The 14,487-nt window shown below is 38.3% G+C and overlaps 1 protein-coding gene across 12 annotated transcripts in view; it reads right to left on the minus strand.

Moving 5' to 3' along the window:
• MAP7D3 (MAP7 domain containing 3) overlaps window positions 1-9,727 on the minus strand; it is a 78,638-nt gene extending 68,911 nt beyond the window's left edge. For 4 of the 12 annotated variants that reach the window (XM_031944835.1, XM_031944836.1, XM_031944832.1 and 1 more), the window contains exon 1: window positions 9,580-9,725. In XM_031944835.1, the coding sequence (XP_031800695.1) occupies window positions 9,580-9,688 (109 nt within the window). In that variant the 5' untranslated portion in view covers window positions 9,689-9,725. Of the gene's footprint in view, window positions 1-8,500; window positions 8,558-8,991; window positions 9,286-9,579 lie in introns of those variants that run through there. The other 8 variants (XM_031944834.1, XM_031944833.1, XM_031944829.1 and 5 more) reach the window with 7 other exon arrangements.
• Window positions 9,728-14,487: the final 4,760 nt, after the last annotated feature.

The following is a 14,487-nucleotide window of genomic DNA, read 5'->3' on the forward strand; positions in this document are numbered from 1 at the left end:
ATTAGAGATGTGCATTAGGAGGATCTGACAGTGGTATGAAAGATGAAATAAAGATTAGTAGAAATAGGAAATAAGCAAACAAGTTAGGTGACTTGCAACAGTCTAAGCAAAAGGTAATGAGAATCTGATAATGGCTATAGAAGCGGGAATGGAAAAGATGGGGTGAAATTCAGAAATATTGCAGAGGTCGAATTAACAAGATATGGGGAGAGGCTGAAGTTAAGAATGACACCACAAACACATAAGCAACTTGGGAGAATGGTGGTGCCATTGGATGGAAGAGTAGAACTTAGTGGAAAGAAAATAAGATGTACCCATTCCTAGTAAAAACACTGGAGAGCATAGGAATAAATTGAGTTTTTCTTAAAATGATGAGTAGCATCTGATAGATATACCATCAGCAAGCATTACATATAATAGAGAGAAGCTAGAAGCATGCCCATTAAGATCAAGGGTGAAACAAAGATGCCCATTATCACCACTATTATTCAATATTATATTAGAAATGTAGCAATAAGAGAAGAAAAAGAAATTTAAGGAATTAGAGTAGGCAATGAGGAAACAAAACTATCACTCTTTGCAGATGTTACAATGGCATATTTAGAGACTCCTACACAATTAACTAAAAAACTTCTAGAAACAATTAATTTTCAGGATGTAAAATAAAAAAACCACATAAATCATCGGCATTTCTATATATTACCAACAAAGCCCAGTAGCAAGAGATAGAAAAGAGAAATCCCATTTACAAATAACTGTGGACAATATGAAATATTTGGAAGTCTACCTGCCAAGACAAACACAGGAACCATATAAACACAATAACAAAACACTTTCCATACAATTAAAGTTAGATTTAAACAACTGGAAAAATATCAATTGCTCACGGGTAGGCCAAGCTAATATAACAAAAATGACAATTCTATCTAAATTAATCTACTTATTCAGTGCTATGCCAAACAGCCAAAGACTGCTTTAGAGAGCTAGAAAAAAATAATAAAATTCATCTAGAAGAACAAAAAGTCAAAATATCAAAGGAATTGATGAAAAAAATGCAAAGGAAGGTAGCCTAGCCATATACCAGACCTAAAACTGTATTATAAAGCAGTGATCATCAAAACCATTTGGTTCTGGCTAATAGAGTAGTAGATCAATGGAAAAGGTTACCAGAGATTCTACTAAAAAGCTATTAGAAATAATTCATAACTTTAGCAAAGTTGCAGGGTATAAAATAAATCCCCATAAATCCTCAGCATTTTTATACATCACCAACAAAATCCAACAGCAAGAGATACAAAGAGAAATTCCATTCAAAATAACTGTCGACAGCATAAAATATTTGGGAATCCATCTACCAAAGGAAAGTCAGGAATTATATGAGCAAAATTACAAAAAAACTTTCCACACAGATGGAAAAGGTTAGGTACACAAGACACAACAAGACTAAAGTAATCCAGTGTAATTTGATAAACCCAAGGAAGAGTCCTTGGAGCTTCTGGAATAAGAACTCACTATTTGACAAAAATTTCTGGGAAAATTGGAAAACAGTATGGCAGAAATTAGGCACTTACCAACATCTAACACCCTAGACCAAGATAAGATTAAAATAAGTTCATGATTTAAACATATGCAAATTAGGAGAGCAAGGGATAGTCTACTGATCAGATCTGTGGAGAAGGGAGGAATTCATGGCCAAAGATGAACTAGAGAACATTATTAAAAGCAAAATGGATAATTTTGATTGCACTAAAAAGTTTTTCCTCAAACAAAATCAAGGTACCCAAAATTAGAAGGAAAGTAGAAAGCTGGGGAAAAATTGTTTTACTGCCAATATTTCTGATAAAGGCTTCATTTCTAAAATATATAGAGAACCAAGTCAAATTTATAAGAATACAAGCCCTTCCCCAACTGGAAAATTGTCAAAAGTTCTGAACACTTTTTGGATAAAGAAATTAAAGTCATTTCTAGTAATATGAAAACATGCTCTACATCACTATTGATTAGAGAAATGCAAATCAAGACAACTCTGAGGTACCACTTCATACCTCTCTGTTATGGGCCAACTCTTGTACTTAAAGCAAGGATTCTTACGCTAAGTGGAATTGTTAAAAACAATGGTTATCTAGTTTAGCATGGTGATTAATAGTTCTACAAGTTCAGTATGATTGATTTAATCTTACAACAAATAATGGATTCCTAGTGATATAATGATTGGTTTATACTCAGTGTAGAGCATATAAGCTGGGACAAACTCAGCCGGGGACTCAAAGACAGATTCATTCACTTCATTTCCCACCATGGTGGTGGGTGGTCTCCTGCACTTCCCTCACTGAGACCAAGGCCCATCTGAAAGGCTCTCCAGAAAGCTGCCCAGCCCCAGGCAAGGAGACAATATTAACAGAGGTCCTCAAACTACGGGCAGCGGGTGAGATGCGGTAGCTGAGGACATTTATCCCCCTCACCCAGGGCTATGAAGTTTCTTTATTTAAAGGCCCACAAAACAAATTTTTTGTTTTTACTATAGTCCGGCCCTCCAACAGTCTGCGGGACAGTGAACTGGCCCCCCCTATTCAAAAAGTTTGAGGACCCCCTGCAATAAAGGATGTGGACTTTAACACCTGGCTATTCTCGTGGTGATTACTGAACTGAAATGAAGGCAGGTTCAGAGACCTCCAGAAAACCAACAAGAACACTACACCTCTCTGATTGGCTAAAATGACAGGAAAATATAATAATAAATGTTGGAGGGGATGTGGGAAAACTGAGACAGTGATGCATCGTTGGAGTTGTGAAATGTTCTAACCATTCTGGAGATCAATATGGAACTATGCCCAAAGGGCTACAAAACTACATACCCTTTGATACAGCAGTTTCACTACTGAGTCTTATATCCAAGAGATCATAAAAGAGGGAAAAGGACCCACATGTGTAAAAATGCATGTAGCAGCCTTTTTTTGTAGTGGCAAAGAACTGGAAACTGAATGGATGCCCATAAGTTGGGGAATAGCTGAATAATTTATGGCATGTGAATGTAATGGAATATTATTGTTTTATAAGAAATGATGAACAAGCTGATTTCAGATTTCAGAAAAGCTTGGAAAGACCTATATGAACTAATGCTGAATGAAGTAAACAGAGCCAGGAGAACATTATACACATATATACATATACATACATACATCAATAAGTTTGTGTGGTGATCAACTGTGATGAACTTGGCTCTTATCAATAATGCAGTGATTTAAGGCAATTCCAATAAACTTGGGATGGAAAGAGCCATCCACAACCAGAAAGAAAACTATGGAAACTAAATGTGGATTGAAGCATAGTATCTGCACCTTTTTCAGTTTGCTTTTTTCTTTTTCGTGGTCTGATTTTTCTTTCACAACCTGACAAATATGGAAAAATGTTTTTTTTAATGTATTTTCGCATATAGTTTGTTTAGGTGTTAGCTGGGAAGTTTTGTTTTGGGGGAGGTGACAAAATATACCTATTAATTTAAAAAGAAAATGAATTGTCCCTTTCAGCATTAAATCTGTGATCTATCAGAATGTCCTGTACTTTTACATAAAACGCTGCATTTAGAGATCATTTGGCTCAATCTCATCACTTCACAGATGAGGAATTACACTGTAAGGTTAAGGAACCTGCTCAGGCATATAGTGGCAGAGTCAGGATCTGAACCCATGTCCTATGCTACCCAGTCCAGCACTCTTTCCACTGTACCAAACTGCTTCCACAAGTAGGCACAGGATTTTGAACTTTACTCAGTGGGTAATAGGGACCCACAGATGTTTTGGAGAATGACACAACCAGCTCCTTGCATAAGGAGTCATTCACATAGGGACAATAGCTTAAGCCATGGGGCACAGATGAGCTAAGAGGACAGAGAAAAAAACAAAAATAAATGTTTGGGAAGTGTTTACAACATTAATGAATAAATGTTTGGGAAGTGTTTACAACATTAATGTTGATTTAATGGAGATTTATGTTTTTTAATGGGTTTCAAAACTTGGATATTATAGACTAGTCCATCATTCTTGGGCAGTAAGTTACCATAGGAAAAATCTCAGATTTAAAAACCTGGTTTTACATCTTGGCTCTGCTACTTACTATCTCCCTTATTTTAGACAACTTCATAACTCCTTTGGAGCCAAGCTCCAAATATATAACATGAGAGGGTTGGTCCAGACGACCTCCAAAGTCCCATCCTGGCCCATCTATGATCTCATGATCCTTAATATTATTGTTCCCTCTCTTTTCTCTTAAATTGGCAAATGATGCTAAGCATAAATCAGCTATACTAGTATTGCAGTTTCATTGTCCCAAAGGACAAACCAAAAGAAAAGTTCCTAATAATTTGTAAGATCTAAAGCAATGGTTACTAGATGGGAAGGCTTTCACTTTTGCTATTTGTCTCTAAAAGCAGTTGACAAATTTCAATGAAAAGGTAAGGAGAAAAACATACTATTAAGTCAAGGTCCCTTTTTCCTCCCAATATTCTGTTGTTCCACTTATTGATGATGCCTAAAAAGACCAGTATTTTGCTATTCACTGAAGCAAACCTGTTCATTCATCTGCTTCAATCAGCATCTCCAGAACAAAAGGGAACTGTCATCTTACCAATGACTTTACAGCAGGGGTTCTTAATATATTTTGCGTTGTAGATATCCCTTCTTTGCTGACCTCATAAAGCCTAATATTCGAAGGAAATTCTAAAATTAAGCTAATGAAAATAAAGATGTGATTTTTCTTCTATCCAAGTTTACAAGCCCTTTTCCCCTCAACCTCCAAAGGGCTGGACTAAAGGTTAAGAACCTCCATTCTAAAGTGCTTTCTAATGGCAAAAAAGTAATAGCTGTAAATTTTCTAAGTAATTTAACAAAGTTATATAACGCATAATCAGAAATAATAGAAGCTTATTCAGTTCAATATAAGAAGATATATGTCTAATAAGTGGAATTAGTCAAACAAGGAAAGGGGTGCTTTGGGAAATACTAAGTTTCAGGCTCTTGATGTGTTCAAACAGAAAAATGGTTAACTCTTTACCAGAGTGGTTGGAGAAAGGATTCTTAAATGGATGAAAAGTCAAAACTGTAGAGTCCCATCTTCCTTATGTTTCTTATATAAAGTACTCTGGGAGATAAAAAATGAGATCACAGGCCCCATCATTAATGAATTTATAGTAACAGAAAAGGCAAAGCATCTATAGAAATAAATATAATACACAGAAAAGGCCATCTATAAAAATATAAATAAAATATAAAATAAAATAAATATATAAAAAATATAATAAAAATAAAACAATAAAATATAAAATAAAAATATAAAAAAAATAAAACCATCTATAAAAATAATACACAGAAAAGGCAAACCATCTATAGAAATAAATAATACAAGTACCACAAAGACTTCAATAAAAGTTGAGAAGAGAAAGGAAGAAAGACTGCAAGGGAGGTAACAATATTTTTGATGCTGCCTTAAAAGATGGACAGAATTTCGACATGAAGATAGAATGGTAGAGTGGATGATATTCCAGGTATAGAGAATAGCACATATAGATAGATTGCTAGAGTAGATACTTAAGGTGAAGGTGAATAGTAAAGGCATCAATCTTGGCATAAGTTGAGTTTGGCTAGGAAATAAGACATGTGAGGAGATATGGCTGAGAGAAGCATCCTATAATGAAGAGGGTTGGACTTGAGTGGAAATGTTGGGGTTCAGAGCCTGCCACTGATATTTCCTAGATGTGTGACCAAGGACAAGTCATGTAACTGCACACCAAACTTTAGTTCCCTCATCCATAAAATGGAGGAAATAATATTTGCACTAATTTCTTCACCAGATTTTATGAAACTTTTTTTTTATTATTTTTAAGCTCTAAAGCTAAACACTTTGTTTAAAAAAAATGAATTACTAGAAGGTTGAAAAGGTATGTTGGGGTCAAAATTATGAAAGATCCTTAAGGTCAGGCTTTAATTTAGGCATAATTTGGTAGCAATGGGGTGTAATATGATCAGAGATGTGCTTTGGAGCCCATGGTTTTAGTTTTTTTTCCCATTTTACTTTGACTTAGTTTTCAAAATACAGTTCACTAAAAAGGAGGTAGACTGCTTCTGTCTAGTTCACCACTAGAAGTGATATTTTCAAGTCAACCCTCGTGGCCAATACTTACTCTGCCCTGAACAAGAAAGAAGTATAATATAGCAAAAACAGTCCCCAAATCATTTATAACTGGCTTTGGAATGTTTTTCCACTACATTGATTACTGTCTATAACCCATTAATTGGCTCTGGATGAGCCTATAGCGATGACACCCACCTCTAAGAGGGTAGCTTTGCTTTCACCCATGGCAAGAGACTGTACCCTTCACCCCATTCATTTATTTTGCTCTCAGTCACAAAGGGAGAAGTGAAAATGCATGGATAGAAACTGTTTCCCATCGCTATAAAAATAATTCTAAGAATAATTCCAGCTAAATAATCCAAGTCAGTAGCATTAGATTTACATAGTAAGAAAAATATTGTGATAGAATGCAATGGTGCTGATGTTCTGGAAACTCATAATGCTCAAGGCAGTGATCCTAAATTTTTCTGGACTTACAATTTTTAAAAGAGACAACCTTTGCTAACTGCAAAATAAACAGATCTTCTGCCATATAAAGGCATATAAAGAGTGGTAGCTATAATTTGCTTGAAGATTTTGACTCCCATCATGTATAGAGAAAAAAGAAAAAAGTACACTGTCCAAGCTGGGAGTCAAATTTTATGGTTACTAATTTTTTGTTTTTGTTTTTCCATTTTTTCCTTTGCAGACAGAAGACAGCACCCACAAAAGGACCTTAAACAAATGATTAATTTACTTAAATTTTGTAGGCATTATTTGTAAAGGAATTATGTTGAGGAATATTAGAAATCTTTATTATGTTTCTAATATTCTTTATCCAATTAGTGGAACCAACCAAAACAGTGTGACATTTTAATTAGTCCCCATGTGCATGTAAAACATCATGGTCTTGGAGTCAGAGGACGTGGATTTGAATCCAAACTCTTTTTATTTGCTGCCTATAGGACCTTGGATAAGTTATTTTGTAAATCCCTGGACCTCAGTTCCCTCCTGTATAAAATGAAATGGAAGCACAACCTCAATGTTCCCTTCTCAATTTATGATTCTTCTATGAGACAACTAATTTCTATTGAAATAATTATTCCTTTTAAAAGTTATTCACGTGACAAAAATCTCTACTATTACCATTAGCTGACCAGAAGTTGCTAGAACAGACCTTTTACAAAAACCAATTTTTTTCTCTTGGAAGCTAAGAGCCAAAAAAACAGAGAAATTAAGGAGAAAAGGAAGCTCACCGGATGCTAGAACTTTGTATCATTTTGAAAAGCAAATATGTTATGTATCCCACACACAGAGGAAATTTAAGTAGAAAGAAAATTTTCCTTTAGATTAATATGTTTACAACACAGCTCTATTTTTTGGTTTGTATGAAAAACTATTAATGTTCACAACAGTCTCATGGTTAAAAAACAACTATAATAAAACACTATCTTCCTTAAGTATAAAACGTAAATGATCTGGGGATTATTGAGACTATTGGCACATGGACTTCGAATAACCTTTCAGTCACCAAGATACACAAACCAAATGTCAGAGAGCCTGAAGTATCTATCAATAAAGCAAACCTTATTACAAACTAGGTCAACAGACCAAATCCAAAAGTAAAGTATTGAAGGAAAATGCCTTTTCTAGTTTTTTAAGGACACACATTCTACTTCTCGCTTCTTTCTGAGAGGAACATTCTATCTACAAAGCGTATACAAAACAAAATCCAAATTCTAATAGCTCAATTTCACTAAGTTTTAGGCAGGCCAAATTAAAATTTTTAAATATAAAAAAAAATACCTTCTAGGGTTTTCAATATATTCAACGAGTCCACCCAATCTCAGATTACAGGCAAGTCACAATGATGGTTAAAAGGAACACTAAGGGCCAAGTCAGTCATGGGCATCACCACCACCAGACAGGTATGCAGTGCAGCCCCTTAGGGAAAACAGTCTATTCTAGAAAAAAGGCCGAGATGCAACTAATCAGAATTTCAGAAAAACCTTCAGGTGTGGAGAAATGTTCAGGAGCTGAACCACATAATCTGGCTAATGAGCTAAATTCAGTTGCACTCTATAGGTATTGTTCTGCAAGTCTCTCAACGACATATTGTATGAGTCTTATGTGCAGCAGCAAAACAACCAAAAAACAAAACAAAAAAAAAACCAAACAAAAAAAAAAACCAAAAACCAAAAAACAAACAAACAAACAAACAAAAAAAAACAACTAAGTTAGAGCAAAGAATAATTTTAATCTCAACTCTGGAGTTGCAACAGTACCCACCCTTCCTCCAGTTAATAGTTTTTAGAACTTTGGGGGGAAGAGGTTATAGCAGGGTATTAGAAGCTTAAGGCACTGAAATGGGAAGGAGACTAAAGTCATTTCTTACCTTCCTCATCCTAAAGCTTTTACCTTGGTTTGTTTTATTTCAACTCGGGGGATGGGATGGGGGAGGGATTGTAGGAAGGAGAGGGAGAGAGAAAGAATGTTGGGAAAGGGGGAAGAAGAGGAACAGGGGGAAAGGATAGGAGGGGAAAGTTGGGGAGAGAGAAAAGTGGGGAGGAAGAAGAGGTGCCAAGTTGGGGAGAAGGGGAAAGTTGGGGGTGGGAGAGAAGGGGAAGTTGGGGTAGGGGAAAAATTGGGGTGGGAGAGGAGAAAAGTTAGGGTGGGAGAGAAAGGGAAAAGTTGGGAAGGGGAAAAATTGGGGGTGAGAGAAGGGGGAAGTTGAGGAGGGAAAAGTTAGAGGGGAGGGGAAAAATTGGGGGAGGGGAGAGGAAAAATTGGGAGAGGGAGAAGTTGGGATGGGAGAGAAGCAAAATTAGAACGGAGAGGAAAGTTGGAAGAAGAGGGACCCATTCCCCATCCCCCGTGCCCCAGCACCTCAGTCGTCGCCGCCCCCCGCACTTTTCTCCGACCTCGAGGGAGAGCGGGCGTCCGGTCCCGCTTCCTCCTCCTCCCTGCCAGCGCCTCCCGGCCAGCATTATAACGGTTTCCAGCGGGATCCGGAGGCGGCCTCGCCGCCGCCCGCACTCGTCTGCATTCCGGGCCGCTCCCCAGTCCCGTCCCGCCCCAGCTCAAAGGAGAAGCCCGTGAGGGGACGACCGATAGTTTCCCTCCAACTCGAGGGGGGCATTTCCGCGGACTCCGCCCGAGCAGCCCGTCAGTCAGTCAGCCCGTCTGCCCCGGGCGGCTCCTTCCCCCCCAACCACCACTACCGTTCCAGCCCAGCCCCGGCCGTCGTGGCCCCGGGGCGGGGTGGGGGGTGGGGGGAGGAAAGGCGCAAGGAAGCCCGAGGCCGGGGCTGCAGAAGGACAGGGCAGGGCAGGGGACCGCAGGAAAAGTTACTTATTCCTTCTCCCCAGTTGGTGAGAGCGTTTCCGAAACTTCCCGCCAGAGCCCAGCCCGGGGAAAGGGAACGGGGAGAACAGGCACGTCCCAGACCGAGCTCGAGGTGCCAGGTTTCCTCACCCAGCTGTTCTCGCATCCCTCTAAGGGATGTCCCGCTGCCGCTACCGCTGCCGCTGCTGCCGCCGCTGCCGCTGCCGCTGCCGCTACCGCTCGCGCCGGCGTCCGCCATCTTCGGTCCCGGGAGCCGCAATTGCCGATGGGCTCCCACTGCGCAGGCTCAAGGCCGCCGGCCGCCTAGACCTCGCCGCCAGCCGCTTCGATCCCAAGCGTGCGAAGGGTGGGGGGAGGAGGCTGGAACGTGGGGGGGGCGCGAGACGCTGCCGACTTCTCCTCTGCCGAGACTTAGCCCTCCCTTCTCCCGCCCTGTGTTGCTGCTGTCGTGGCCGCCGCAACTCCACACGACCTCACCACTCTAATTGATGCCAGCTCCCAAATCCCCCCTGGCTAGTTGATAATACCACGGGGGGAGGAGGGGGTTAGTAAAGTTAGAGTTGTTTAACATACAAACAGGCACCCATCCTACAGAGTCGTGGGACGGGGCCGCAGCCCACCCTAGATCCTCTGGGACGCGTCCCGTCCCGTTACCAAGTAATGAAAGTACACGTCACGTTGGTTAGAACGTGCTCACGTCGTTCTATAGAACCCCTCATGCTTCAAGAATGTGGCTAGTAAACGGCGGCGGGTGGGGGGAGGGGGGAATAGATACGTAGGAACATACATAGATGGATACATGTAAACAGAGGGTGTAATTATATATATAATTATAATTATACCCAAGAAAGATGAGTAAACATATAGAAAAGGAGGACGATCGATAGATCCGTGCCAGAATCACAAATAAATCAGTTCATATGCTCTAAAAGTTATCAAAATGTGTGTGCATTCCCTTTGATCCAGCAGTGTTACTACTGGGATTATATCCCAAAGAGATTATAAAGAAGGGAAAGGGACCTGTATGTGCACGAATGTTTGTGGCAGCCCTTTTTGTAGTGGCTAGAAACTGGAAACTGAATGGATGTCCATCAGTTGGAGAATGGCTGAATAAATTGTGGTATATGAATATTATGGAATATTACTGTTCTGTAAGAAATGACCAACAGGATAATTTCAGAAAGGCCTGGAGAGACTCACACGAACTGATGCTGAGTGAAATGAGCAGGACCAGGAGATCATTATATACTTCAACAACAATACTATATGATGACCAGTTCTGATGGACCTGGCCATCCTCAGCAACGAGATCAACCAAATCAGTTCCAATGGATCAGTGATGAACAGAACCAGCTACATCCAGCAAAAGAACATTGTGAAACGAGTGTAAACTGTTTCCATTTTTGTTTTTCTTCCCAGGTTATTTTTACCTTCTGAATCCAATTCTTCCTGTGCAGCAAGAGAACTGTTCAGTTCTGCACACATATATTATATCTAGGCTATATTGTGACCTATTTAACATGTAGAGGACTGCCTGCCATCTGGGGTAATGGAGGGAAGAGGGAGGGGGAAAGTTAGAACAGAAGTGAGTGCAAGGGATAATATTGTAAAAAATTACCCAGGCATGGGTTCTGTCAATAAAAGATTATAAAAAAAAAAAAAGAAAAAAATAAATAAAACTATGAATTACAATTTACTCCTACTCTTGATTTTTTTTTTTGCTTTTTTTGCTTATATTTTTATTTTCACTGATTAGTTGTTCCTGACACATAGTAAATATTTGATAAGTATTTATTTACTGATGGTTCTATCAAAATCTATAATTCCTCCCCACTGGTTTAAAAATACTTTTATTTTTAAATTTTTTATTATAATAACTTTTTATTGACAGAACCCATGCCAGGATAAATTTTGACAACATTATCCCTTGCACCCACTTCTGTTCCAATTTTTCCCCTCTCTCCCTCCACCCCCTCCCCTAGATGACAAGCAGTACTATATATGTTGAATATGTCGCAGTATATCCTCCATACAATATATATGTGCAGAACCGAACAGTTCTTTTGTTGCACAGGAAGAATTGGATTCAGAAGGTAAAAACAACCCAGGAAGAAAAACAAAAATGCAAGCAGTTTACATTCATTTCCCAGTGTTCTTTCTTTGGGTGTACTGCTTCTGTCCATCACTGATCAGTTGGAACTGAATTAGATCTTCTCTTTGTCAAAGAAGTCCACTTCCATCCTCATACAGTATCATTGTTCAGGTATATAATGATCTCCTGGTTCTGCTCATTTCACATTTCAAATTTATATGTTGGAAAAATGTATAAATAAAAGAAATGTACATATTGAAATAGATATATTTTAAAGTATGTGTTATAGGTATATATATATATATGCATTATACATATACATGTAAAAAAAGTAAAAATAGAAATTCACAGCTTCGTGTACAATTTTCTCTCTTGTTTTGCAATGTTTGTAGAAATACTCATTTCATTTTTTTTCCCAGAATAAAAAATATTTTAAAAAAGAGTAACATATGCAAAAACAAAACAAAAAAACACCATAGTATAAAAAAGAAAGCAGGTGTTCTTGGCTGGGTAGATATAGACAGCTGGCTTTATAGGCAACAAGACTTGGTCTGCCCCCTCCCATACAACTCTATAGTATTCTAAATTGTAGAGAAGATGATGATCTTCATTAGGAGTTTCCTCTTGGGAAGTTCTTTAGTGGTCAAAATCACAAATCTGGTTCTATAACAAAAGAAATCAAAGCCTGATAAGACTTTTAAAAACACAGGAGATGGGGCATCCAACCTATAGGCAATGTTGCAAGGAGGCCAGACTGCCTAAAGCATGAAAGTTAAAAAGGGAAGACAGTAGCATATTACCCACGACTTTCCTTCTTACTTTCCTTCTTCTACGTGAACTTCAGTTTCTTCATCTATAGACTGAAGATAATAACATTCACATTACCTACATCGCAGGATTTTTATGAAGAAAGTTCTTTATGAGATATCTTAAAGGGGTGAAAGGGACCCCCCATGTGCAAAAATGTTTGGGGCACCCCTTTCTGTAGTGGGAAGGAATTAGAAACTGAGTAGATGCCCACCAGGTGGGGGATGGCTGAATAAATTGCGGTATATGAATGTTATGGAATACTATTGTTCTGTAAGAAGTGACCAACAGGATGATTTCAGAGTGTGAATTGAATAGAACCAGGAGGACATTGTACACATCAACAAGAAGATTATACGATGGCCAATTCTGATGGATGTGGCCCTCTTCAACGAGATGATTCAGGCTAGTTCCTATGGTCTTGTGATGAAGAGAGCCATCAACACCCAGAGAGAGAACTATAGGAACTGAATGTGGATTATAACATAGTATTTTCACCCTTTTTGTTGTGCTTTGTTTGAATTTTATTTTCTTTCTAATTTTGTTTTTTTGTTTTTGATCTGATTTTTCTTGTGCAGTAAGATCATTGTATAAATATGTATGCCTATATTGAATTTTACATATATTTTACCATGTTTAACATATATGATTATTTGCCATCTAAAGGTGGGGGTACAGGGAAGGGGGGAATTGGAACATAAGGTTTTTCAAGAGTCAATGTTGAAAAAATGATCCTTGCATATGTTTTGAAAATAAAAAACTTCAATAAAAAACAATGAGGGAACTGAAAAAAAGTTCTTTGTAAACTTTAAAATTCTTTATAAAGTTTGAGGGCACGTTGTTAAAGAAGTGGCCACTTGGAGCCTGAAATTCTTCAGCAGGAGCTGGAGACAAGAGGTATGGAATTAGGATTAAATAAATTAAGTCTTGCCAGTAATTCAATTTCTGTTTGAGTTTCCCACAGATACTAACAACTAACAAAGATAACTTTTTCTGCTTGCATTAGAGTTAGATCATGCTATTTTGCAAACTGTACTGATCCAGCAATATCTCTACTGGGTCTGTATCCCAAAGAGATTTTAAAAGGAAAGAAAGGGACCCACATATGCAAAAATGTTTGTGGTAGCCCTTTTTGTAGCAGCAAAGAACTGGAAAATAAATAGGTGCCCATTAGTTGGGAGATGGCTGACTAAGTTATCATATATGAATGTTATGGAATATTATTGTTCTATAAGAAATGATCAGCAGGATGATCTCGAATAGGCCTGCAGAGAAGTACATGAACTGATGCTGAGTGAAGTGAATAGAACCAAGGGAACATTGTACATAGCAACAAGATTATGTGGTGATTAACTGTGATAGACTTGGCTCTTTCCAACAATGAGGTGAGTCAGGCCAGTTCCAATAAACTTGTAATGGAGAGAGCCATCTGCATCTAGAAAAAGGACTGTGGGGGGCTGAATGTGGATCACAATATAGTATTTTCACCTTTTTGTTGTTTGTTAGTTTGTTTTTTCTTTATCATTTTTCCTTTTTTAATCGGATTTTTCTTGTTCAGCATGATAAATGTGGAAATATGTTTAGAAGAATTGCACATGTTTAACATATATTAGACTACTTGCTTGTCTAGGGGAAGAGGTGGGAAGAAAGGCAGGAGAAAAATTTAGAACACAAGGTTTGGCAAGGGTGAATGTTGAAAACTATCTTTGCATGTATTTTGAAAATAAAAAACTATTATTGAAAAAAGAAAAGGCAATACCCATAATTTTACTATCAGCACTACCTAAGTTGACCAGCTACATTGTGCACACCTTATCGGACTTCACTCTTGGATTATCACCTTTTTTTTTAAACTTCTGCTCCAATTTCTGGGCTGCCAAGTTCTGCTGAAGGGAGTCACATAAATTCTAATCTCAGCTAGATCCTTGTCATTGGAGTAAACCTTCTCCTTTGTCTCTCTCTCTCTCAGTAGACAGTATTTTAGGAAATCCAAATCATCTATCATGAGCTCCCTCTTCTCCCTTGCTGCAAGTCTCAAAACCCTCATTTCCCCACTGTTTCTTCCATGGCACATGTCTCTCTACTTATGATCTCTGTCTTCTCTGGGAGTATTCCCTTTGATTATCACTCATCTTCAG

This window comes from Sarcophilus harrisii, chromosome X (assembly GCF_902635505.1).
Source record: "Sarcophilus harrisii chromosome X, mSarHar1.11, whole genome shotgun sequence".
Lineage (NCBI taxonomy): Eukaryota > Metazoa > Chordata > Mammalia > Dasyuromorphia > Dasyuridae > Sarcophilus > Sarcophilus harrisii.